Source organism: Papaver somniferum, chromosome 4 (genome assembly GCF_003573695.1).
Source record: "Papaver somniferum cultivar HN1 chromosome 4, ASM357369v1, whole genome shotgun sequence".
Lineage (NCBI taxonomy): Eukaryota > Viridiplantae > Streptophyta > Magnoliopsida > Ranunculales > Papaveraceae > Papaver > Papaver somniferum.
The window spans coordinates 41835275-41860917 of NC_039361.1; the positions used below are offsets into that span (position 1 = coordinate 41835275).

General features: G+C 35.6%; 1 protein-coding gene, 2 long non-coding RNA genes and 1 other non-coding gene across 4 annotated transcripts; 2 read left to right on the forward strand and 2 right to left on the reverse strand.

Annotated features, from left to right (window-relative positions):
* The first annotated feature begins 1687 nt into the window (after positions 1-1687).
* On the forward strand, positions 1688-1760 carry TRNAA-UGC. The gene has a single exon. It is a non-coding gene; the product is annotated as a tRNA-Ala (tRNA).
* A 236-nt stretch (positions 1761-1996) lies between these two features.
* On the reverse strand, positions 1997-5247 carry LOC113275267. Its single transcript, XM_026524742.1, has 3 exons — positions 4714-5247; positions 4354-4484; positions 1997-3024 (listed from the first exon to the last, which is right to left on the reverse strand). The coding sequence occupies exons 1-3, from the start codon at positions 4861-4863 to the stop codon at positions 2226-2228; spliced, it is 1080 nt and encodes a 359-aa protein (XP_026380527.1). The 5' UTR covers positions 4864-5247; the 3' UTR covers positions 1997-2225.
* Positions 5248-11426: 6179 nt separating this feature from the next.
* Positions 11427-13491, forward strand: LOC113273775. Its single transcript, XR_003322598.1, has 4 exons — positions 11427-11737; positions 12013-12109; positions 12369-12492; positions 13144-13491. It is a non-coding gene; the product is annotated as an uncharacterized LOC113273775 (long non-coding RNA).
* Positions 13492-16181: 2690 nt separating this feature from the next.
* LOC113273776 lies at positions 16182-19726 on the reverse strand. The gene is made up of 7 exons (XR_003322599.1): positions 19440-19726; positions 19208-19317; positions 18093-18506; positions 17766-17950; positions 17588-17623; positions 16512-17104; positions 16182-16414 (listed from the first exon to the last, which is right to left on the reverse strand). It is a non-coding gene; the product is annotated as an uncharacterized LOC113273776 (long non-coding RNA).
* Positions 19727-25643: the final 5917 nt, after the last annotated feature.

Consider the following 25643-nt stretch of genomic DNA (forward strand, 5'->3'; position numbering starts at 1 on the left):
ACTAAGTTCATATCTACCTAAACTACGTGCAACACACACGTACCAGCACCAGCATAAATAATCCGAAAAGTATATTGACCAAAACAATCTAACAAAGAAAACAAGACGAAAAGTTGATGAAATGTGTATTATATATGTGACATCAAAGAGATGGAGTTAGTAGACAAAACATGACTGAATGAAACACGTTATCTGTGGATATCACATCCCTACGGTTGTCTAGCAGCTACCAATTTAAAAATCAACTAGTTTTTACTGTGAGCATCATTGGTATACAAAAGTGGAAGGATAGAGCCTTCACACTCATCAAGCCAAATAAATGCAATCTTAAATTATAACAATAGGAATCACGTATGCATCAAATTTTAAAGATAGGTACACGCCAGTATTTTAAGTTGCAAAAGAATCATAGTTGATGGCCATACATCAGGAAAAAAAAATCCTATGACAACGTTTAATCCTACCACCAAGAGACAATGTCATAAGCAGCATACACCAAATCTATTACTATAGTGCCCTAATTATTGAATCTAAATCATGATATGAACCCACTTTCCCCAGAGTCTATTGTAAATTCTAAAACTTAACCCCCATATACCCATTGATTTGTAAAGATTAAACCACAAGAACAAACATCCTACAATAAGCACCACTGAAGCATCATTTACACATCTTATCACAAAACCAGAAAATGATAATTTATGGTAATACCAGAAACTAACATAACAACTAGTTTGTTATTAAGAATGTTGTAGCACCAGAATAACAAAATGATAATTTATGGTAATACCAGAAACTAACATAATAACATGATAAACAAACTAAGAATCAGTTTCAGAAACCCCAAAAATCTAAAGACAAATCTCATCTTCAATTAACCAAATAAAGGAACGCCACTTATCATTCAAAATCTTAAACACCCAAAATTGAATCCTCAATTCAGATTGATGACAAATAATTCTAAACCCTGAATCATACCTCTTTTTTTTTTTCTTTCTTTTTTTTTTCTGCTGCTCGTTCTTGTTTTGAAGTTGGGTTGATATGTTTGTATCCTGCACTCTCTAGGCTCTCCCTTTATCCAAATCTTCTTCCCTAATCTCTTCTTTAAGAAGCCTAATTTCCATATTCAGATATATATTAGTTCTTCATAAATGGCGAATTGGGTACACATCGGATTGAATCTGATACGAAACTGAAAAACTGAGAAATCTCTGCAGAATGAGAGGGAAGGAGTTGATGGAACTGAAGTTGAGAAAGAAAAGAAGACTCTGAGAAAGAAGGAAATAAGAGAGGCGGAGAACACGAAATGAAATGTTTTTTTGACGGAAAAAACAAGAAGACGGGATAAATATCTCTGCTGAGTTGGTAGCTGACTCTGCCAGAGGTGGTAGCTGACTCAATCAAGAGGGTCCAAACTTTTCTAAATAAGGGTATAAATATCTATAAAACCCCCAAAGGGTGTTATACTGTTATCTGTATATTTCATTTAAGGGTGGCAGTTTTGGAAGCTTGTTTACAGAGGGGGCTATTTTTACACATTAAAGTCTTTCATCTTTAGTATCAAAAAAGCAAAAAAAAAAAAGTTTGCCATTTTGGTCCGAGTTACTTCGCTGGTGTAAGGCCAAGTCTTGAGCTGGTTAAATATTTCATCATTGAATAATCTTTTAATTTGTCGTGGATATCAAAAGGGGATGTAGCTCAAATGGTAGAGCGCTCGCTTTGCATGCGAGAGGTACAGGGTTCGATCCCCTGCATCTCCATTCAGTGAGTGTACGTTTTTCACCTGTTTTTTGTTAAAACTTCCTTTTTTTTTTTTTTTTTGAAGATGTCACGAAAACAGATTCATGTCAAGACAATATATTCTATGTACGTCAACGTTGTAAAATGTTGGTGGTTACATAGTTGTCCATTTGTGGTTTTATAAGAATAGGGGTAGAATTATTTAGTAACTAGGAAGGAAAGTTTCAACCAAACTATAAGTGAGTGCAAAAGCGTATATCTATAAAGGACAACAATGCAATTAAAATTTTATACACTCAGATTAAATTCATGAAAGACCCCTTGATCACTGGTCTAGGTGTACACTTTCAATTTTGTAGATGTTCAAGGACTCTACAAGTGTACATTAATAGCTAAATCTAACAGTGTTTTTCTTTTTCTTTTCAATGAGGAAAAGTTACAATATATGATCTGATATCAAATAAAAGCTGAAAAACAACCTGACACTAATCAAGAGCGGCTTTGTTCTTTCTTCCGCTCATGGGTTTCGGCAAACCATCGAAGATTGGTCTAGTAATGGATGCTGCAGAAGATAGAGCTTGTAAATCACTCCATCCAGAAGTCGGCCAGATGGAAGAAGATGAGCCATTGCTCTCCTGATCTTGCAAGTTCGATGTGCTTGAAGACTTCTTCACTACAACAAAACCATCAGCAATCAGAGAATCTCCAAGACCTACTGGGAAAGGGTTTAACCAACTCATATCAGTATCAATTGACATAAGATTTCTGCTCACAGATTTGGGCCTCAAAGCTAAACCCCTCCCTGTGACCGTTGAGATCCCATTGCTGCCATTGTTTTCCTCTTTCAGCACCTTTTCCGGTGTCAGCAAACTCAAATCAACTTCAGATTTCTGACGCCTTCGTACTGATTTCTCATTTGATTTATCAGCCTCACCACCATTCTTAGAACTTGCAGCTGCCAGAGCATTTAATGGGTCACCGTTTTCGACCAAGCTGCCATTAACTAAGCTTCTCTGCTGGCTTGGAGACGTTTCAAATGTTAGCAAGGGTTTGGAGAGAACTTCATCTTGGAAGTAGCGTTGAACATTACCAGTTCTGTAATTTGCCATCTCTGTACCTTCTTCCAACATTTTCTGTTTCGGAGATTTCAATCCGTAGTAGCCCTGTAAACTGCTCATAGCTGAAGAAACTCTTTGCTCGGTTTTTCTAAAACCAAGGGACTGAAGTGATTCCAATACATCACTGCGAGCTCGGCTGGGCTTAATCTGTTCTGCCATGCTTTCTCTGCAACAAGTTCCAGCACGATAAGCCACTGGTCAACCGGCCTACCCATCCACTTCGGACTGACAATTCAATCCGAGGGAGAGATATCAGGAAATAAAGACGATCTTCTCTATAATGAACTTTAAAATTAATCTAGCATATATATAATCAGCCAAGGATTTTATTTCAGTGATCAGAAGAAGTTTAAGCTCTGAGAACTTTTGACAAAAGAGAGCTTGGACTTCGGTTATAGCACCAAAGTAGTGGATTGTATGCTTTAATAACACTGATCATTCCAGTGAAGGCGTCCAACTTCCACCAACTATAGCATGTAATGACCAATTATGAATTCTTGAACTGAAACAAGACTAAATAACTATAGCACATCGAACTCACAAAAAAGGACAAATACGAAATAAAAACTAATCGTAATTTTGTTTTATTAACAAAGAGAATTAGAACATTAAGCTGGCCTTCCACTTTAATGACATTAGTGACCCATCAGTCATCGCTATCCGTGTATCTATATACTCTGGTTCAATATAAAGCAACAAACAACGGAAGAAGTATTACGGGTACGTATGGATGTATAGATATCTGGAATAACTGTCAATCAACTCAGCCAGCATATACTTCTCAACTTTCAATGCACCATTTCATTTGCATTCATGGAGACAATTACATAATGATTCAATTATATAAATATCCGGAATAACTGTGAATCAACTCGGCCAGCATATACTTCTCAACTTTCACTGCACCATTTCATTTGCAATTATGGAGACAGAATTACATAATGATCCAATTATATAATTCCTTGACTAGCAATTCATAGTTGAATATGCAAAAGACAAAATCAACCGTGTCAATTATCCTATGAGATGAGTCCTGATATTGGGAGGACACAGAAACTTACAGGAGGAAAGATCTAGGTAAATAAAAAAATATGTTTTATGATCCCCAATTTTTTTCTCTACAACTGTTGTTTACTAGAATGCACACCATACCCACGGGATTTCCTACTTACACGGTCAATGAGAAGCAGATGGTAGGTATTGGTTCTGTGCGTGGCAGCCATTTTATTGGACTTAAATCTAAACATAGTTTTCATCAGCACTTATTTAGCTAAATCTTTCCTCTCCAAAATGTTACTTCCTCCCAGCAGGAGGTATCCTCCGAGACTATGTTTCCAATCAACTTACCATGAGACCGCTAAAATGACATGAAAGTAGTCCCAACAGGTACAAACTACACAGTAACTAATATAAAATGTGATTGCTTAGCATTGGCATTAGACAGTGCACGATGTCAACACTTCAAATAAACAGAAGGATGAATTAAGTAAGTTACCCAGGACTATGTTGCCCATTTGACAGGCTTGCAGATGGGGGATGCCGTCCTGGTAATGGTATCTGAAGCGTCTTGAGAGCAAACATTTGGAGATCTGTCACCAACCCATTCATCCTCTTAACATCTGCAACCTAATAAAATCACACCCGGCGCATTATAATGGTATGTCAAAGCAAAGCAGTCATTCACAAGTGAATAGACAATTTGGATTTTCATCCATCTCAAACCATCCAATACTACTACTACGCAAATGTTCTCAAATATCGACTGTTTAGGGAAATGTAATTAAGATTCCACGAAGTTTCCCAAATAGTTACCAATAACAGTAGTGAACAGATAAAAGTTTGGGCTGTTGCATACCTCAACACCATATTTAATGGCGACACCAGCTAGAGTATCAAACTTAGATACATGATGCTCAATGTAATTAAGAGCTCCACCACCACCACCTCCACCAGCACTTGAAGATGAGGAAGAAGAAGAATTAACTGAAGAAAAAATAGAGGACATCTTCAATTAATGTCCACTCTTTTCTCCACTCACAGTTGATGATGACCAACTTACTACATGAGACCTTCAAAGGATAATAATAATGATACCCAGATTGGAAATTTGATCAAAAATTACATAAAATTAACGTTTTCAAATTGAAATCAAGAATTCTTTCTCCCACAAAATGGAAACCCTAGATTTCAAATTGAATAAAACAATGAGGCTGTTGATCTTAAAAACTAAGTTCGATTTTACAGTGTCGGTCGTGTACTTCCGCCTAAAATCCAGGAAGCCGAAAGAAAAAAGTACAAAGAAAAAATAGAAGAAGAAGAGAAGAAGAATAAGAAAAGAATGGTGTGAAGGAGAGTTGGTAATAGTTATTGTTTTGTCGATACCTTTGACTAGGTGGGTGATGATGGCACATGGATTTCGGTAATGTGTCACTAATAACTGCTGCTTGCATCGGCTTAGGCTGTTCTTATTTTGGCGTTTTTCCATCTTCTACTTCTTTTATACAAGTTTTTATTTTGAAGTGCAGGTTGATTGATTGGCACACCCCAAGGATGAGAGTCAGGTTCCTGGTCAGGTAGTAAATACAATTGGATATGGATTAATTTTGAGATAGGATAGTTGAAAATACATCACATGGTCATTAATATTTTTCTTTTTCGTTTTTATTTGCATAAATACACAAGAATCTATAATGGAGATCTTTACCGATTAAACTGCGATGTTAGTTAAACAATCTATCAAATTTTAAGTGGACCATCCAATTAACTACGTGTTAACCAGAAAGATGAATGACTGAATACGTCACATAAACAAAAATAACATTGTTTCATAGCTAGTTTTGCTCGGGGACTATACGAGCAATTTTAATCGGCAACACTAACACCAACCATCGAGAATCATGAACCACATTTGATCAAGTCATTTAATTTGGAAAACATTTTAATTCTCAAAGTGTTAAATCATTAACAACATTTGATCTAGTCATTTAATTTGAATAACTGTTTAATTCTCAAGTGTTTTTCCAAGTATGATTATAACCAATCATATGCAAAATGGTTGGTTGTGAACAATTCTCAAACAGGTTAAGAACAATGTTTTTTTTTTCCATTCCTTCATTTTCATAAGAAGATAATTTTCTTAATAGAAGACAGTTGCGTAAATGTAAGTAAGTCTTTCGTGCTGGTATAAACGAATATATATATATACATATATAAATATTTGAAGATATAAACAGACCAAATATTAAAGTAAATTCCTATTACATAACTAGTCATATAACACCAGGGTGAATAAACTTGTGGTACAAAAACTCCACCCATATGTTGAGAGCTACAAAAACTCCATTTCCTCCAAAAGTGATACAAAAACTCCAAATCTTTTAATACGGGTAAATTACATCCATTTCATTTTCAAGAAATACCCAACCTACCCTACTATTCATCGTCTTCTTCTCCATACGAGATCTATTATCTCTCTCTTTCACTCACACCAACACCATTAACAGAACCTCATCTTCCTCCTCCCGCACCACCACCAGAAACACGATCATCTCTTGATCCTCCACCAACGTCGCCTCATTTTCTTCTTCTTCTTCTCCTATCACCAACTGCAACACCTACTACTCCCGTACCAACATAAATATATACAGATCGAGAATACAAATTGAGGAAAATAAAAAGGTAAAAATCCAGTTAAATCTAGAGATCTGATTTTTTGTGTAACGTTAATGTGGTTTTTCTTCTCAATCTATCTATTCAGAAGTTGGATGTCAAACAAATCGGTCTCAAATGCCGATTGGTTTGTCGTTTTGATGAACTACGTCTAGGGTATTGAAGAATTGGTCTCAAATGATGAATAAATCAAACCGTCTTTTGATATTCTAATAAAGTATGGATCTTGCATGTGTTCAGTACAGAGATTCGTTTTCACTTATATGTTAAGTTCGATGAGTATTCTAATCAATTAGTACAATGATTCAAACAGAGTAATTACATTTTCGGTTTCATCTAATTCTGGTGGAGGATCTAATTTCATCTAATTTTGATGGAGCAATTACATTTTCAGAGAGTAAAAAATAATTTAAAATCAAACAAACCAATTTGGTAATCATCTAATTTTGGTGAAACCGATTTTGGTTTCATCCAATTTTGTTTGATACTTTTTGAACTTTTATCGGTGAAACCAACGTTGTTGGTGATAAATAATTTTCTATCGAAACAAGTTTAAGATTACTCTGAATTTACTGTTGAGTGAGAATGTTATTAGTCTGGGATGGTAATTAAACAGGTTTGTTGCTTTTGATTCAAAGTATGATTTCGTTTCAGCTATTTGATCCATGTGTGGGAATTGATTGGGTTTTGAAGACGCGTCATATGTTTTCGTTTAACTACCCATGTTGATTAGGATTTCTAACATTTTTTATTATTATATTAATGCTTTTGAGAAGTCTTAACATGATTAGAGAAAGAAACTAATACTTCCATTTACCATAAAATAATTGATTAAGTTTTTAGTAGAATTTTTAGTAAGGCTTCCCTTTATAACTCTCAAAACCGTTCACTGAGATCTTAGACAATAACAGTTGTTGATAATTGTGTTCTCGTTATTAGTTGTTATTATTTTATAGGTTTTCTTTGCTCTCACAATGACTGCAATTGTATATGCAAATAATTTAGCAAAGCTCTATACTTAAACTGGTCAGTGTACTTGTTATTTCTCTCTACGTAGTATGAAGTGGGATTTCATTTTGGAAGGATTTAATTTGTGTGATTAGTATTAATGTGTAAATAATTTGCAGGCTGATTGTTTATTTGCGAGGTGCCGGTGGCTTCTCAAAATCATCACCCCCATATTCGTGTAGCAAGTTGCGCACCGGTCAGATTAAGCATGTGCAGTTTGCAAAAATACGGTAAACTAAATTACTAGATATCCATACCCCTTTTGTATGTTTTCATTTGTTCAATGGACTTGTATAACACCTCTTATAATTTCTCTTGCAGGTACACAACAAGTCCGCATATGTTTTTTTTTTTTGACAAGAAAAGGGAAAATTCATTGAAAAATTCAGGAGTCATCAAGTGATGACACCTAAAGAGAGAAAACAGTTAGTTGTTATCAATCACAACATTCCAATTACAAATCAAGGTACTCAAAGACTACCCCTCGAAAAGATTACTGCAGTTCAATGGACTTGTATAATACACTCTCTAATTTCTCTTGCAGTTGAATAGACAGTTCATGAAACCAAAATTGATTTCATCGTATTTTTGCTATTTTTTGTCGATGAAACCTATTTGTTGGTGAAGTAGTTACTTGTATTTTGCCTTCGGAAGGTTTATCTACCTGGAGTCTTGTTACTCTATTTCTATCATCATATAATGGCAGTATATTACATCAAAAAACCAACAAACAATGATAGTATAGCTTACAAGATTTTGTCTTGAATCATTTTGTGACAGGTTTACTAGTCGAGAGGACTTCTCTTTGGCTCGTTTTGGTAGTTTCTTGGCATTTTCGGGTTTTTTTTTTACTTAGATGGTCGTTGTTAGCTGGTATCCTTGCTAGTAACATTAATATTGTTATTATTTGGTTATTTGATCCGTACTTTTACGTGTTTGCAGGTTATGGTCAGTCTACAAAGTGGGTAACTACTTGGCAGAGAAGAAGGTGAAACTCTGCGAGTTCACATTCGACGTCCAGTATGGACTTGAAAATTTGAAGGGATGCTTTGATACATAATGGGTAAGCATATGTTATGTTATTGGTTTTGGGCATAACAAAACTAGGTCTCTCATTTTTATTTGTGGTGAAGTTAATGTAGCTCCATATTTCTCTATATTATTATTTGTGCTGAAAATGTAGAGATAGATAATGTAGTATCTACTTGCAAAGATTTTGCAGAGTATTAGCAGCTCGTATAGTCTTACCTGCAACTTAAACAACTAGGGAGAAAATAAGTTCATCTTAGTAACTTTGTGGTGGTGAGCACTTTGTTTAGCTACGTTACATCCGTTAGTGTTTTAGCATTTAGGCATGCCATGTCAATCATGACGTTTCAATGACGTCTTTCTATCAATGGACGTGTATAACCTTTTGTAATTTTTCTTACAGTTGAATACACATTTTCACGAAACCAATTATGTTTTCATCTTATTTATGATGGAACCAAAAATGGTTTCATCTATTTATGATGAAACCAAGATGGGTTTCTATCTAATTTTTGCTAATTAAGAATTTTTTGCTGTCAACATCGTTTTTGCCGAGGCCATTCTGAAAAGGGCAATATTGATCATGAGCCATGGTATTTTGGGAATAAGGTTTGTGTTTATTTTTAGTAATGGAAAAAACACCATAATCTTTGTGATCACTGATAGGATATAGGTACAGTGTGCATGTTTTATCGGAAAATTGCGACTAACTTATGTTTCTCCTATTAGTGTGAAGAAGTATGTCTCCTGGCTCTGTTGAGGCGCTACCGTTGCCGCTCCAACCTTTATACACTTTTCTATTTGTCCCATACAAAGGGTACACCTGTTCCCGCTCCAACTTTTTTTGCTGGTAGCTTTCTTTCTTAATAGTGTTCATTGACATCTTACTTCTACATTTTTATTGAAATGGGGTCATGTTATTTCTTTATTGGCTCGCGCAGATCCTAAAGAATCCATATTAAGGAGCATTGAGAATTCGTTTTTGCTTGGGCCACTTCTTGTTCATGCAAGGTAAAGCTCTCTTGATACTCATAAACATTTGCACGAAACCAATTATATTTTCATCTTATTCTCAAGGTAAAGCTATCTTGAAAACTCATCTGGTTTCATCCTAAATACGATGAAACCAAAATTGGTTTCATCGTATTTTTGCTAATTTTTGTCGACGAAACCAATTTGTTGGTGATATAATAACTTGATGTTGAGACGAGCTTTGGTTTCACTTTTTTTTTTAATTTTTCCCAACGAAATGAATATTGTTGGTGATACGATAGTTTATGTTGAAACGAATTTCGGTTTCATCTAATTTTATCGCACTATTTTTTTATAGTTTTTGTGGACAAAACCAATCTTGTTGGTGATACGAGAATTTTATGTTGAAACAAATTTTGCTTTCATGTTTTATATTTTTCGATGAAACCAAATTGTAGTTTATTGTTGGAACCAATTTTGGTTTTTCATTTTGTTGATGAAACCAAAACTGGTTTCATCATATATTTTTTTCATTTTTTTGATGAAACCAGTTTTGGTTTCATCAAATAAAAAATTCATTATATTCTTGGCGGCGACGGTGGTGCTGGTGGTCGGTGGTGGTGGTGGTGGTGGGCGGTCAGCGATGGTGTGGGTTTTTTTCGGTGGTGATCGGCGGTGGTCGGCAGCGATGGTGCAATGACGGTGGTGGCACGGTGGCAGACGGAGGTGGCGCGGTGGCGGTGGAGGTGGTGGAAGGTGGTGGTCGTGGTGGCGGTGCGGTGGCGGTGGTGGCGATGGACGGTGTCAGTGGTGATCAGAAGTGGTGGTGCAGTGGCGGTGATGGAGGTGGGGCGATGATCGTGGTGGTCGACGACGGTAGTTGTCGGTGGTGGAGGCGGTGGTGGTGGTTGGCGGCGATGGTGGTCAGTGGTGGTGGAACGATGGTGGTGTTGCTTGTGGTGTGTTGTTGTTGGTGGTAATAATATAATAAAAATTAAAGGCGAGGTTGATTTTTGTTTTGTTGGGATGATTTAAATTAGAAGGATAATATAAACAGTTTAGGTCAAATGGGATTTTTGTGAACAATTTGTTTTGTTGGAGTTTTTGTGCATGGATAGTGACACCTTTGGTGTTGTAACTCGTGCACTATTCCTATTAACCTAATGTCATTGTTGTTTCAGAATCAAACATTTATGGGCTTGAATTGTTTGAATTATAATTTAGGCCAATTGTTGGTTCAGTTACACTAAAAAGAAGCTAAGATTAGGATATATCAGCTTCTAAAATATAAGCCAAGAAATTTGTTGATGAGATAATCATTTTCCTTTATTTGCCAAAATATCTGTTGACTGGTTCCCGGTTCCAAAAATGAATCAAATTCTCAAGACATGATTGCATATGCTTGATTGAGAATAGCCATGCACTGCAATTCTACTTCGTTGTTCTTCCTTTATATGTTTTTTATTTTTTTAAAGCATCCTTACATGTTGTTAATGAGCCTTCTGCAATCCTCTACAAGTAAAAGTTCTGGATCCCTGCTTCTTTTGTCGAATTAACAGCCTCAAAAAGAGCTATAACTTCTGCCTTTTCAGGTGCGGCTGTTGAAGATGGTCCACTAGCTTCTCCATAGTTGGAATCACGAGTGAACATTCCGTAGCCCGGTATGAATGTATAATGGAAAAATCTTTTGAATTTTCTAGATAAACTCCCATCTCTCCCCCCTTTAATGAGAGCAAGAATCTCAAAAGTTAAGCGACATGGGCCGTTCGATCACTAAATTTTAAATCTGAGCCGTCAGATTTCGGAATATTCCGAAAATGATTCCCGTGTATGTGACTTTTTTGGTTACTCGACGAAAATGCCCTTTTATCTTTTAAGAATTTACAGAAAAAATCTATCTCTTTCGTATCGCAATTCTATCTTGGGTTCCACCATCACCACCAGCACCACCATCATCACCCCCGCCACTATCATCACCATTAGCTTATGCAGACACGGATCTCATTTGTCGTATCTTGGTTTCCATTAACATATTTCTGAACCCTAGAACTCAAATTTGAGCTGATGAAGATGGTGGTTCAGAGATAACCTAACTGATTGGGTTTTCATCTTCTTCAAAATCAAATTAGGTTTCAATCGAATTACTTAATCAATCTATGTTCAACAAAGTTACTCAATTAACCTTCATTTGGCAGATGAAGGTATGCGTTAAATTTCCAATTTCAATCTTTTGTAAAACTGGGTATTATATGTGTGGTTTTGAATGAGAATGAATATTAAATTTCTCAATTTCAATCTTTTAATTGATTATTAGCAACCATTGTGTCATGCTTGCATTGATTTCTTAATTGTTAAGTTTGTAATAGCACAAGATTATTACATGGATTTTTCACATGGGCAACAAGTTTACAAGTTTGTAACTCAGTTGAAGAGCATAAAGCAGAATCAAGTTTAATTGTTGATTCTGCAATTGCAGGTCTATCTCTTATTACGTTACTGATGCAGCTATACTGAGGGCTATGGTGGGGATTTCTGGGCCGTCAACTATAGAAGTGTTTAACAATTCAGTGCAAGTAAGTATGTTAACTAATTAAACTATAAACTAATTAGCACAAGCTGTTGATATTTAAAGTTAAATACGACATGTCATGCTCAAGTAAGTACAAATGTGTAGGATGTGTTATTGGTGGACCTTTGCCCCTTTTTAATGAATACCATTTGAAAGGGCAGAGCAGATTGATAATATCATTTTTAGCTTGAATTTGCTTGATCAAATTTGGAGTTTTCAGATGACTATTTATGGTTACTCTTTGTGTATTGTTTCTTTTTCAGATAACTTTTTAGGGGTATGCACAATTAGTGACAGCGGTTGATGTTGTTTACATGGTCTATGGAAAATGCATGGATGGTGGATTCAAATCCATCTTTTCCATCAATTTTTTGAAACTTAATAAAGGTATTTGTAAATGATCACAATATATAGTCGAACGTAGTCTTTAAGGAAAGAGCATATTCGGGAATGTAACTAGATATGTTTGGGCCTAGAATCACTTACAATATGTGTCCCCTTAGAACAGTGGTGATTGAAAGAACAGATTCACTTAGGTGACAAGCTGGGGCAAGATAATGTTCTCCGTGTTCTTTTTTTTTTTTTAGATTTTTGTAGTGTATCCTTTGCTATATCAAATTGAATTGGCTTATACTAAAGTTAACAAATTGTAATACTGATTTCATTCATATGATATGCATGTACCATTTCATTTACAACTTCATCCAAATGGTATAAAATAGTTTCCCCAAACAGGTGACTCAATATGTAAACAGATAGGAACTCCAAATCCAATTTATTTGTAGAAACTGCCTTTGACTATAATCTGAAATATTTAGATCATTGAGAAATTCATATGACTCCTGTTTTTGTGAAGACATATGGCAAATGCATGGATCATTGGTTACGTTATGTGCCACAGGGATCCTTCTTTCGTTTTTTTTTTTTTTTGCTCTTCTCCCCTGCCCTTCTTCACGAATAGTTTAGTAGTTTTGCCAGTGGCCCTCATTTCAGTCCGTATTATATGTTTGCCTAATGGATTTGTCTACACTCATGTAGGCACTTTCCGAGATTCGCTCCAGCTCTTCGCAGTGGCTACCCAAGAACTCTTATAGGACTTTGATCATATAACCCCTGTTGAGGCAGGTGAGACCTGGATGACCCAGGTTCACATCATTCAAAAGTGATATAAGCTTGATTCCGTAGGGCCTAATGATGTGACTAAATTGGATATGCTTTCTGGATGATAATGTAAGGAATGCCTCCCCACTGTTAAAATTTCCATTGTAATGTTTGGTTTTGTTGGGAGTGGCCATTTAAGTGGGTAAACATAATACTGCAGTGTTATTGTTTGGTATTTTTGCAAAGTGCAACATAATCAATGCTTAGATTCGGTTTTGTTGCAAACTGCTGTGGTTGTGCACAAATGAGTATTAAGTGAAAATGTTTGCCAACGTGCAACGCACGTGCATTCTACGTGTATGAGTAACCTGCAATGCACCAGAGCATGTACACAATATTTCCCCTCCCATATATCCGTCCCAAACTTCCTTGTTGGCAGGGACATATCCAGGGCATGAGAGATGAATGATTATCAGGTCCCGCCTAGTAGTTTTGGTCAAGACCGATAATTAGTAAAAGATAATTATTTAACTTTGTGAATTGGTAGGAGGATCCGGGCTAAAGCCCAGATGAGTCATCTGGTATATTTGCCCTTGCTTGTTGTGATATATTGATGCATATCAACCTCATTTCTCTCATCCATTGAGACACTGAGGGAACTAACAGTATATGGTGAAAAAGATTAAAAAATTATTTCAGCGAATGTATTAATTTATCATGGATTCATTTAACTAAGTTTTACTGTAAATCTTTAGTGTTAGTACAAATGTATGATTATATTTTGGAGATAAGCAAACTGTTAGAGCACTGCTCGGTTAAACTCGCAAGAGTTGCTATCTCAAGCTTGTTTGTCAAGTTTAGGTGATCAAAACTATAAGTCTTGATTTCTAGTCTACTTATATCTATGTCTAGGATTAGGATAAAATGTGTAGTTGAGCTTTAGACTTCACGGCGTTCATCGATTGAAGACGAAGATCTACTGAGGGGAGATTGGACGAATTTCATCAACAAAAGGTACGTGGAGACTAAAACTTATCTATCACTCAAAAGTCTATTCTATTCTATCTCATATTGAGACAAAGTCGTATAACTATATAGACTTTTATATGATACACACTTGATATTTCGAGTTAACTATAACTCGCTTATATATATATCGAAATATATGTTGGAAGCTTTTTGCTTTAGCTATGTTCATCGTTATTCTTGACAATAAGTTAAAAGATGATCATGTGGAAATTGCCTTGAAACATCTAACATGATTTGTGTGAAACAATCATTTGATGTCGACTTGGAAAGTTTCGTATTGATCATTTGAAAATTACTTCGAAGCTAATAGTTTACGTGAGACAGCTATTGTCGTCTTCTAAGGATGTTTCAATGATTGAAATGGGAGTTTAGAACAATTACCATTTGTCCGGATACATCACAGTATGCATACCAGTATGCAAACTATTTTGGTATGATTTAGGTCTGGAAACCTTGATTTTATACCAACATGCGAACGGTTTTAACTGAGAAGTCCGGGAACCTTGTATACAAACCAGTATGTGAGCAGTTCTACATGGGTTAGGTCCGGGACTGCTGTTTGCATACCCGTTTGCAAATGGCTGGACAAGACCAAAGTCCACAGCTATAGTTTGCGCACCCGTTTGCAAACTTAGTTGGTAAAGTTCTAAAACCGGTTTAGTATGATTCTCATACTCATGAAAAAATACATTTATAAATTAAGGAATGCAATGTTTGCAAACCGTGGCTAAAATGTTCATAATTTGATTCTTATATAAGTATTTTGTACGATTACGAATCAAACTGACTTAGTTTCAATTGGTCCATATACATTCATATTCAATGATGAACAATTGAACAAACTCTATTGAGAACACAATTAGATTCATTTGATTATCATTCATGTTGATTGGTCATCATATTTGATCTAGAAGTGTTAGGTGAATGTGGTTAAGACAAAGTGTTCATATGACTAACTTCGGTTAACTATTGTTGAGCCAACTCAATATACACGTTTAGGTACGGATACCCATATCTAAATGTAAGTATATTTCATTTGTGTGTAACAAGCTAAGACCATCTGACGGTGGAGATATTCCTTTGGTTTTAAGCAAACTTAGCTTGAATCTTAAATCAGGTTTTCATCTAACGATAAATATCAATTTCTTTGCTACTAAGCTAAACGCTAGCTTTGATTGAAAGCAAACCCTGATTTGAAAGACTATATAAGGGAGAACTCTAGCAACTGGAAAACCTAATCCCCACACTCCCATGTGATACTAGTTGCGAATAGAGTCGATTATCCTTTAACCTAGATTTTTCTAAAACCATTATAGGTTAACGACTTAAAGACTTCATTGGGATTCTGAAGCCAGATCCAACTATTTTCTTTGTAGTTGTGTATTCTGATCTTACTTGTTATATCGTATTGAGTACCATCTTCTCTAATATTTGCTCGAGATTTATCTCCGATAGGTAAGATATAAAAGTAATCACAAAGCTTTTCGTCTCATCACTACACCATTTTTCCCGGAATAGCAATAGTTGCGCGCAGTTGCAAAAGGGATTTGCAACACCAAAAGCCGTTGGAAACGTGGCGTTGCATATTTTTACAATAGCTCTAAATTCGTTGCGAAAAAATTTCGCAACGGTTTTCGGTTCACCCAAGTGTTTTTCCCTGGATTTGCAACGGTTTTGTCTGTTGCGAAAAGGTTTAGCAACAGTTGTTTGCCGTTACTATATTATTGTCGCAACAGCCTGAAGCACTTGCGAAATTTATACCCAAAAAAACTTAGAACGGCTAAACTTAGCCGGACCGGGATTTATTATTCTGGTTCTAAATTTAGCAACAGTTTCTGATCGTTCCTAAATATTTGCAACAAGAGAACAAGTCAAGTCAACTTTTCATTGACTCAGTCAAGAGTTCCCTGTAACGTTTTCAAGCCAAATTCAGGCCAAATCCAGGCTACTGAGAGACACATTGAATGCGCACTAAAGAACAAAGTCTTCCACTTGAACAATTTATTCAGGCCAATAACATACAATCAATATACCCAACGAAGTTCAGTTTCTAAACTCATACACTTTAGCACGCGCAGAATCCTTTCCAAATGCTTCAATCAATGCATCTGTGTTTGTTGGGGGGAGTACCCGCATCTTGCAAATCTTTGATCAGTTTTTGCTTCTTCTGAATCTCAGCCTGCGGTACCGAGTATAAAATTTTGGATTTATAAATCATGATAAATAGTATATGTATAATTTCAGAAATGATACAAATGGAAAATAAGCTGACTTACAAAGTATGGTTCTGCACTAGGTAAAATTCCCCCACCCTCTTGTGCATCAGCATCTTCGTCATTGTCCTCTGCAGCTATGAAGTGCACATTGAACAAAGAAGCCTTCCATCTAAACAGTATCTTCAAGCGAGTTTCAGGGTAACCATATAACAATAACTATTAATTTTCACAGGATTTCATACTTCAATGTTTGTGTAGTGAAAAGGTTCAGTAGACATCTATAGATTCATTTGGTTATGAGGATACAACTGCACTACTTTTGAACATAAGTTGTTGTGTTTTTTGAACAACTGATGAGGTTCAGTAGACAGCTATAGATTTAGCATAGCCCTACATAGGCTATAAGCTACCATCAATAAACAACAAAAAATGTTGTGTTTTTCTTTAACGGACACCACAAAAGCTCTTAATCATTCAACGACATAATACCACAAACTTAAACGAAGTGTCTTCTTTACTCACTTTTACTCAGTTGCACATTATCACACTTTACCCTCCAAGACATCTAAGCATCACTCCCCACACTTACAGCCTTCAAGTTGCCATGCTTTAAGTTCCTTGTACACTTCCAAGTATGCTCCTTCTCCAAACTCCTAGAAAAACACAACTGAAAGATAGTCATTATGTATACATTGTGGACACAACTATAAGGTGACCTTTCAAGCTTCTATTTTGTAGTTTCGAAAGCATGTTCACAGTGTTCATTGCTAATAGAAGTATACAATCTATACTTAATTATGAAGTTAGCACAAGTAAGCTAACAAACAAAAATTTACTTAGCAGGTTCTTCAAAGGGTTACTTACACTCACCACTGAATTTCACAAAGTCCAATAAGTGAGACATAAGGTAAACATAGTGCGAACACCGTACACTACAATAAAATTGAGTACTACATTTATTACACTCAGTTCGCAGTACCACATTTATCACACTCAGTTCGCAATAACGAAGTTCAGATTCCCACAACTTTAACACATAACACAGAATTCTGAAGGCCAATTCAACTTATAATTCATAAACATTAGACAACCTTGAAGGAAAAAGTATCCCCATAAGTCATCTCATTAATTATTACCTGAAGCAGAATGCGTACTTGTTCCAGCTCAAATTCCTACAAGAACAACATAATCTAAATTAGGAAAATAAAATAAATAGTAAAAGTAAATGAATATAGAATATTTATACAAATAAATATTTGTTTTTTGTGTTGCTGGTGAGGGTGGGGGAAAGAGATACAAAAATAAAACAGTAACCTGCCCCTGGAGAGCCTCTTTTAAATGAGACACGGGTGTCGTTCTAGATGATTCAGCAGATGTCATCCGTTCAATGCACAAAATCAGGATGATTTAGAAACAAACTATCAATGGATCCTGATCAAATGGCAGGTATATCCGCAAACATCTTCCATATCCTCCGTGTTCAGTACATGGAAAAATACCTGATGTAAATTATTGCATTCCAAGATACTAACATTAAGACTTTGAAGTTAAAAATAAAAAACCAAAATCAATTGTAATCTTACTTCTCCGTAAACAATATTGTGGCTCATATCATATATTAGGAAGATAAACTCAACATACCTTGAATTAGAGCACATCCAATCACCATCTCTTCCGCTACCACTACCTCCATGATCTCCCCCACCAAGACACCCTTCCCAATCTCCACCTCCTTGGTATCCACCACCACCACATGCCAAACATGTTACTTTGTTACTAAGAAATATCTTGTTTCTTTTTGATCTCCCCCACCTTGATATCCATCACCAAGATACCCTCCCTGATCTCCTCCTCCTTGGTATCCACCACCACCACCTGCCAAACAATCCACAATACTTATGTTTCTTTATTACTAGAAATTTCTTGTTTCTTTATTACTAAAAAAGCAAAGAGAAGCTTATCGGTTCATTCTGGGTCGCCAAGCGATGTTCGAACTCCTTCCTAACCTCGCCAAGCAACGATTCCATCAGTTGTATGAGCAGATAATAGTGTTATCTGTCAAGTAAGAACCAACATAGAGTTAGTGGGATCAATGGATGGATGGTTGAATTTAAAAACATGAGAAATGCCAGTCAAGCTGGAGCACCTATACCATTAAATGTTGTGTCAGCTTTCAAAAAATAATCAATCGAAGTATAGTAATCAAAAATGTAGTTAACAAGACTAAGATGTACAACTCAAATACATCTCCATGAGCACTGCCAGACTAAGATGTACAACTGAAATGATAATTACAAAGGAAATCTGGAAAATCATGAGGTTTGTAACTCTGGAAAATCATGAGGAGGCAGCAGCAGGACACGAGATGTGCCTTCTTATAGAAGGTGAACGGGTTCTACGAACTGAGCATTTCCAGTATTTCTCACGTACATCTCCATGAACATATACAAATCTACAAGCAAGAGCCTGTGCCGAAGCCAAATAAACTGACCTCAAGTGTAATAGGTGTATGATCGATACCCAGTCTTATGATAAAATAAATCCTAGCATGTATTGAACCACCTCATAGCTTAAAATATATGAAAATTTTTTGTTTTTGGTAAGCCCAGAAGTGGAACTTGTTATTCAAATATGTTGGTGTGTCTCATTCAATGACAAAAACACTATAAGCAAGCAAACAAAAGATGTGTTCATCAAAAATTATAGTACAACGAAACTGAAATATACGTAGTTGACGAACTGCTATTTCTATATACCTCAAATTACAGGTTTGGTGTTTTGATTAATCAACTTCTATACCATTGTAAGTAAATCCATTGCTGAGCTAAGTATACAACCCATTCATACAAATTTCTGGAATTAACAACTGCAAACAACAATCAATTGATCCATCAATCTCAAACAAAACAAAAAATATCCCATTTGATAAATCCCTAAAATTCACACCAGCATCAATCAAAGCAAAAACAAAATTAGGGTTTCCCTTACCAACAACATTCCAACGAAGAGGTAGAGTTTCGGTACAATTACTAATTGCTTTAGACAACACACAATTACTTTCGAATATTGTTGGTGCTCCTCATTGACTGTTCTTCATCGATTCACAACAAATCCTCAAGAACTGATCTGCTGATGGATTTTGTTAATGATGAGCATCGAGAAGAACTGATGAATCTTCGTTTTCAGCTGGTGTTGATGAAGAGAATAGAGAAGAGCTGATGTTATTGATTGATTTTTTCTATGGATCTTCGATTTCGTTTGTGTTTATGAAGAGAATATAGATGATGCCAAATGAGAGAGAGAGGGAGGCGCTGGTCCTGGTAGATAAAGAAGAAGATAAGGTAGGGTTGGATTTTGGATATATGACAAGGAAAAAGGGTGGAATAATCTTTCTCATGTAAAACGATTTTACGTATTTGTGCTAAAAAATAAGACTAGTGTTCCCACCCATGCAACCGGTTCACACACGTATAATGTTGGTGTTACCTTGCACACAAGCAGGACGCACATGTGTTATGGTCAGCCGTTGCGAATCGCAACACCGCTAAAAATCGCAACTACTTCCTGCAGTTACAAACTGCAGTCAATAGTTGCGAATCTAGTTGCGAATTCGCATCTGCGTAAGAGCTGTTGAAAAATTCTGTTACTAATCGGGAAAAATGGTGTAGTGCATTCTCTGTGATTCCGCAGTATAACTTCTTCTACTACCATATTGAAAATACGGGGGTCTAACAACCACACCCAACAATTCGTTTGACAATCTGAGAGGACTTACTCCAATACACTTTCTAGAGAATTAACTAGACAGTCAGACTCAATCTAGAATAAAGTATATCAAAGAGTTTAATATCTCTAACTCTTAATTCAATCCGCAATCAGCAAATAGAAATCTGCGAGCCCGATTGAATATAAGAGGAAGTACTTGAACGGTACCAAATACCAATGTTCAAGTGTCAATCAATGTAAATCAACAACCCAAGGTTGGATATTCTAATTGATTGATCTTAACGCACAACTTGTGATATTTCAATTATATAACAAAATATAATGCGGAAAAGAAATAACACAGACACCAGAAGTTTGTTAACGAGAAAACCGCAAGTGCAGAAAAACCCCGGGACCTAGTCCAGATTGGACACCACACTGTATCAAGCCGCTACAGACACTAGCCTACTACCAATTAACTTCGGACTGGACTGTAGTTGAACCTTAATCAATCTCACACTGATTCAAGGTACATTTGCTCTCCTTATGTCTCTGATCCCAGCAGGATACTATGCACTTGATTTCCTTAGTTGATCTCACCCACAACCAAGAGTTGTTACGACCCAAAGTAGAAGACTTGGTAGACAAATGTGTCTTACACAAAAAAGTCTATAGGATTAAATAAATCTGTCTCCCACAGAAATCACACTGATTCAAGGTACAGTTACGCTCCTTACGTCTCTGATCCCAGCAGGATACTACTGATGGGATGTCGTAGGCATAACAAATTAATAAATATATTTCCCACTAATTAACTGGTAATATAGCGGTAGTAAGAGAGCGTTCCCACAGAGAGCTGTGTAATTGATAGGTTATTTGTATCAGCAAAATAAAGTGAATAACAAAAGGGGTTTTGGTTTTAAGATATAATTAAAAAGACAATAATAAAAGAAATATGATTAAGGAATCCTTCGTCGTTACCAAGCGTTAACAAGATTAGAATACTTATCTATTGTTCGTAAGAACCATTTATCACCAACCGTGTAATAACAGCTAGATCAGTGTTATCCCCAAAACTCCTTAAATCACTGGATATAGAAGTTCTCGACTACCAGATTCTATCCAACAAACCACCAAGTAGTAGATCACTCAAAGTGTAATCCAATCGAACGCTTTAAGCTTTGTGAATTTAGCTTGATCCCAGTAGTTAAACTCTTAGATCAAGGTTTACTTACTGGTGTTGTCTTCACACACGATTCCTCCAAAAAATCCCGCTGTAAGGTCTCGCGATTTCTACTTGTATAGAGAGTTAATCGACGATTACTTATCTCATAACTTCTACTAGCAATAGAATAATCAATAGACTAATCTAGTATACATCCAAAACCAATCTAAGAATCACTCATAAACCCTAGATATGGTAAAGATAAACGATGATGATAAAAACTCTCAATAGATTTGTATTATTAATAAAACTTCACGCTTAGAACATTGAATTCATCCTTAATCAACAAAGGATGTAGATACTCATATTACAAAGAAGATGAATCATGGTGGTTTCCCCCTAAAGGGGTAAACCCTAGGTTTTGGTTTAGAACTTGTGATATGATATCGAATCTATATTTTACATAATCTAATACCTTTTTATAGGTTTACATTACTTGGCCTTCACGTATTTAGTTCGGTTCAAGAACCCGACCCGAAAACACGAACTAGCGACCCCAAACGTGCCCTTAGGCCTTCCAAGGTGTGCATACACGTTTTCCTACTTGTTAAGCACGCGTACCTCAAATTCCAGCAGATATTTTTGGAACTTGGGTATGCGTACCCGTATGCGTACCTTACTGTCTTCGGTATTCAATAAAAACTCGTTTTGGCCATACTTCTTCATTCGAACTCGGAATGACCTCATTCTTTTTGAATTCTTTTAACTTCCAATTCTCTTCAAGATTGTGATGAGAAATCCTTAATTTGAATGAGTTAAGATCGGTCTTTGGCCCTTCTATTGATTTTGAGCGTTTTACTCCTCTTCATCGCACTTCTTCCACTTCTCTTGGACTTGGACACTTGGATACTTGGAATAATTTTATTCCTAGCTCTTTTCAGCACTTTGTAGCTCATTTTTGGATGATTCATCTAATATAGGAAAATGAGAGAAAACAGGATTAAAAATACGAATACATGCAAGAATAATGGCTAAAACAAGTATGGAATGGATACTAAAATCATATGAATTATGCACTTATCAACTATGCACTTGATTCCAACTAAGAGTTTTTGTTCCGTCTTTTGGTAAATGAAGGTGAACAAGAACCAATTGATAAACCAGACTTATATTCCCGAAGAACATCCTAGTATTATCAATCACCTCACAATAAACTTATTGTTTGTAATTACTTTTCTATCTTGCGAAACAAGTTATTGTGGAATCACAAACGAAACAAGTTATTGTGAAATCACAAACGATGAGATAAAGGTGTTTGTGATTACTTTTCTATCTTGCCTATCGGCGATATAAAATCTCGAGCCAATTATTTCAATTGTACTTAACACGATAGAAACAGCAAGATCAGATCACGCAACTACAAAGATAATAGTCGGGTCTGGCTTCACAATCCCAATGAATTCTTCAAGTGGTTAACCTACAGTGTCTCGAGAAGAAACCTAAGGTTAAAGTAGAATCGACTCTAGTTATGCAACTAGTAACACAAATGAGGTGTGGGGATTAGGTTTCCCAGTTGCTAGAGTTCTCCTTTATATAGTTTTCAAATCAAGGTTTGAAATCCAAGTTACCTTGGTAATAAAGCATTTAATATTCACCGTTAGTTGAAAAACCTGATTCAACCAAGTTAATATCTTTTAACCATTAGATCGAACTTAGCTTATTACACACAAATGAAATGTACCCTCATTTAGGTTCATATGACCGTACCTAAATGTGTACACCATGTTGGTTCACAAATAGTTAACCGAGGTTAGCTATATGATTACCCTCATCTCAACCATAACTAGTTCAAATGAATCAAATGAAACTAGTTAAAGAATTGTTCAATTGTTATAGAAAACACAATTGAGACTAAATCGGTTTGATTCACTTGAATCAATCATAAACATTATAGCCACGGTTTGCAAAGATTGCATTCCTTATGATTTAAATGGTTAAGTCCATGAACTGACCGATTTGACAAATAACCAGCTTAAGTATGCGTATGGGTATACGTATTTAAGCAACCGAATTTGAGTTTGTTAAGTCTCCAAACTCAGCAGAAATTTTCGGTTCGAAAACTTCCGTCAGTATGCGTACAGGTACGCATACTTAAGGTGACTAGTTTAGGAGTTTGTAATTCCCAAACTCAGCATATATTTTCGGTTCGAATTGTCTCCTTCACCAATTTGGTATACACACATATGCATACACTTGGTTCCCGGTTTGTGGATTTATACACTAATGTGCGAACACACTATATATGCTTATATCCAAACATGGTTACATTCTCAACTCTTTATTTCAATCATTGAAACATTCTTCTATAATGACAATAGCCGTTTTCACACATTATTAGCATCAAAGCAATTTTCAAGATATTGAAATAATCATTATCGAAACATTCCAAGCCTACATCAAATGATTGTATCACACAAACCATGTAAGATGTTACTCGACAATTTTCTCATGATATAAGATGAACTTTGTCGAAGCTAAAGCTTACCAACACATATTTTGAGAAATATGTAAGCGATATATACTCAGCTCGAAATCTCAAATGTGTATAGAGAAAACTATATCTTAACAAGACTTATGTCTCAATATAGGAGATAGTATAAATATACTTTACAAGTGATAGATGAGTTCAAGTCTCCACATACCTTTTGTCGAAGAAGTTCCACAAGCTCCCCTTAGTATTTCTTCGTCTTCAAATGATGAACTCTGTGAAATCTAAGCTCAACTACACTATCTATGTCCTAGTCCGAGACATCTATAAATAGGCTAGAAATCAAGACTTATAGTTTTGATCACTAACATTGACAAACATGCTTGAGATAGCAACGCATGCGAGTTTGACCGAGCAGTGCTCTAACAATCTCCCCCTTTGTCAATTTTAATGACAAAACTATCAATACATATGGATTACAAAATAGATAAAAATTATAGATTCTTATTTAAATGCTTGATCTCCTTGGCATCTTCAACGCGACTCGAAATCTTCGTCACTTCCAAGTACTCCATGATCCTAAAGGTTGTAAGTTTAGCATCACAGATGTTGAAGATCCGTAGAGATAACAATGAGAAAAAAAAATGCTCTCAATTACTTTTATACGGTATCATAGTATTATTACACAACATCAAAGTCCAATTGTATTACAACTTTGACAACAATACTATGATGATATGTATCAGTCCCCCTTAGTCAATACTTCATCTCAACATGAAAACCACTCCCCCTTACATAATTATCCGTAAACCATATGTATTTGTAGTATCACACTACACATTAATTCTCCCCCTTTTTGTCAATATAAATTGGCAAAGGTACGAAAACTAGTGGGATCCTCATGAAATTTTCACAGACATAGTTCATTACCAAAAGAGAATACCATATCAACTTATTTAGATGCCATCATAAATCCGAAGCTAAATGCATTCATCAAGGAGTTTATAAAGATACAAGATAACCCCTAATATTCCACAGCCGCACTCCCCACAAAAATTTGGCATTTAAGCACAAGTTCAAAATGAACTCTCCCCATAAAATGTCATTCTCGAAAGAACAACAAAGCCGACCTTACTTTCACAAGAAAAAAAGGATTTTTTTGGACAAAATCAAATCACATGAAAACATGAATTTGAATCCAAAGTATTCAATTGAATTATCCATAAAATAATTCATGATTAATCCAATCGAAATGCACAATTAAATTAATCACAAGAAAACTCGTAATTAATTCAATTGGAATTACATAACTAAATTAACCACAAAAAGTGATCAATTCAATTGGTCATGCTCGACATAAGAGAACTTACGGAGAAACAACTTAAATAACCAAAAGAGAATGATCAATTTAGTTGGTCATGCTCAAACATAAGGAACCTTACGGAGCAACACAGTATATGGACAAAGATGTGGATCGGAGATCGACTAATACTGCGGAATAGACAAGGATTCATTCTATTTTCCATCACTATTTGTACAATGACATATAATAGACTTAATCCTTGTAAACAAAAGTTTTATCCTTTCTTCCATCAAAACAATGACATAAAAGGCTTTAACTTTTGTAATGTAAAAAGTTCATTCTATCTTCAATCTACACATTCATACCGACATAATAGAGATAACTTTTCAACAAGTATGGGACAGTCACAGGTTCACGGACGTAAACGATATATCCCATAACAATTTGCAATATATAGAATAATAAAGATTAAAATTGTAAAAAATCATCTTCCAAATAACTTAGAATTTAAATAAATAAATCTAAAAACAT

Coding starts and splice junctions, on each gene's coding strand:
- LOC113275267 (XM_026524742.1), bottom strand. CDS start 4,863: ATGTCCTCTATTTTTTCTTCAGTTAATTCTTCTTCTTCCTCATCTTCA. Junction 4,485..4,713: donor CCATTAAATATGGTGTTGAG/GTATGCAACAGC, acceptor TGATTTTATTAG/GTTGCAGATGTTAAGAGGAT. Junction 3,025..4,353: donor AATGGGCAACATAGTCCTGG/GTAACTTACTTA, acceptor AACTTGTTGCAG/AGAAAGCATGGCAGAACAGA.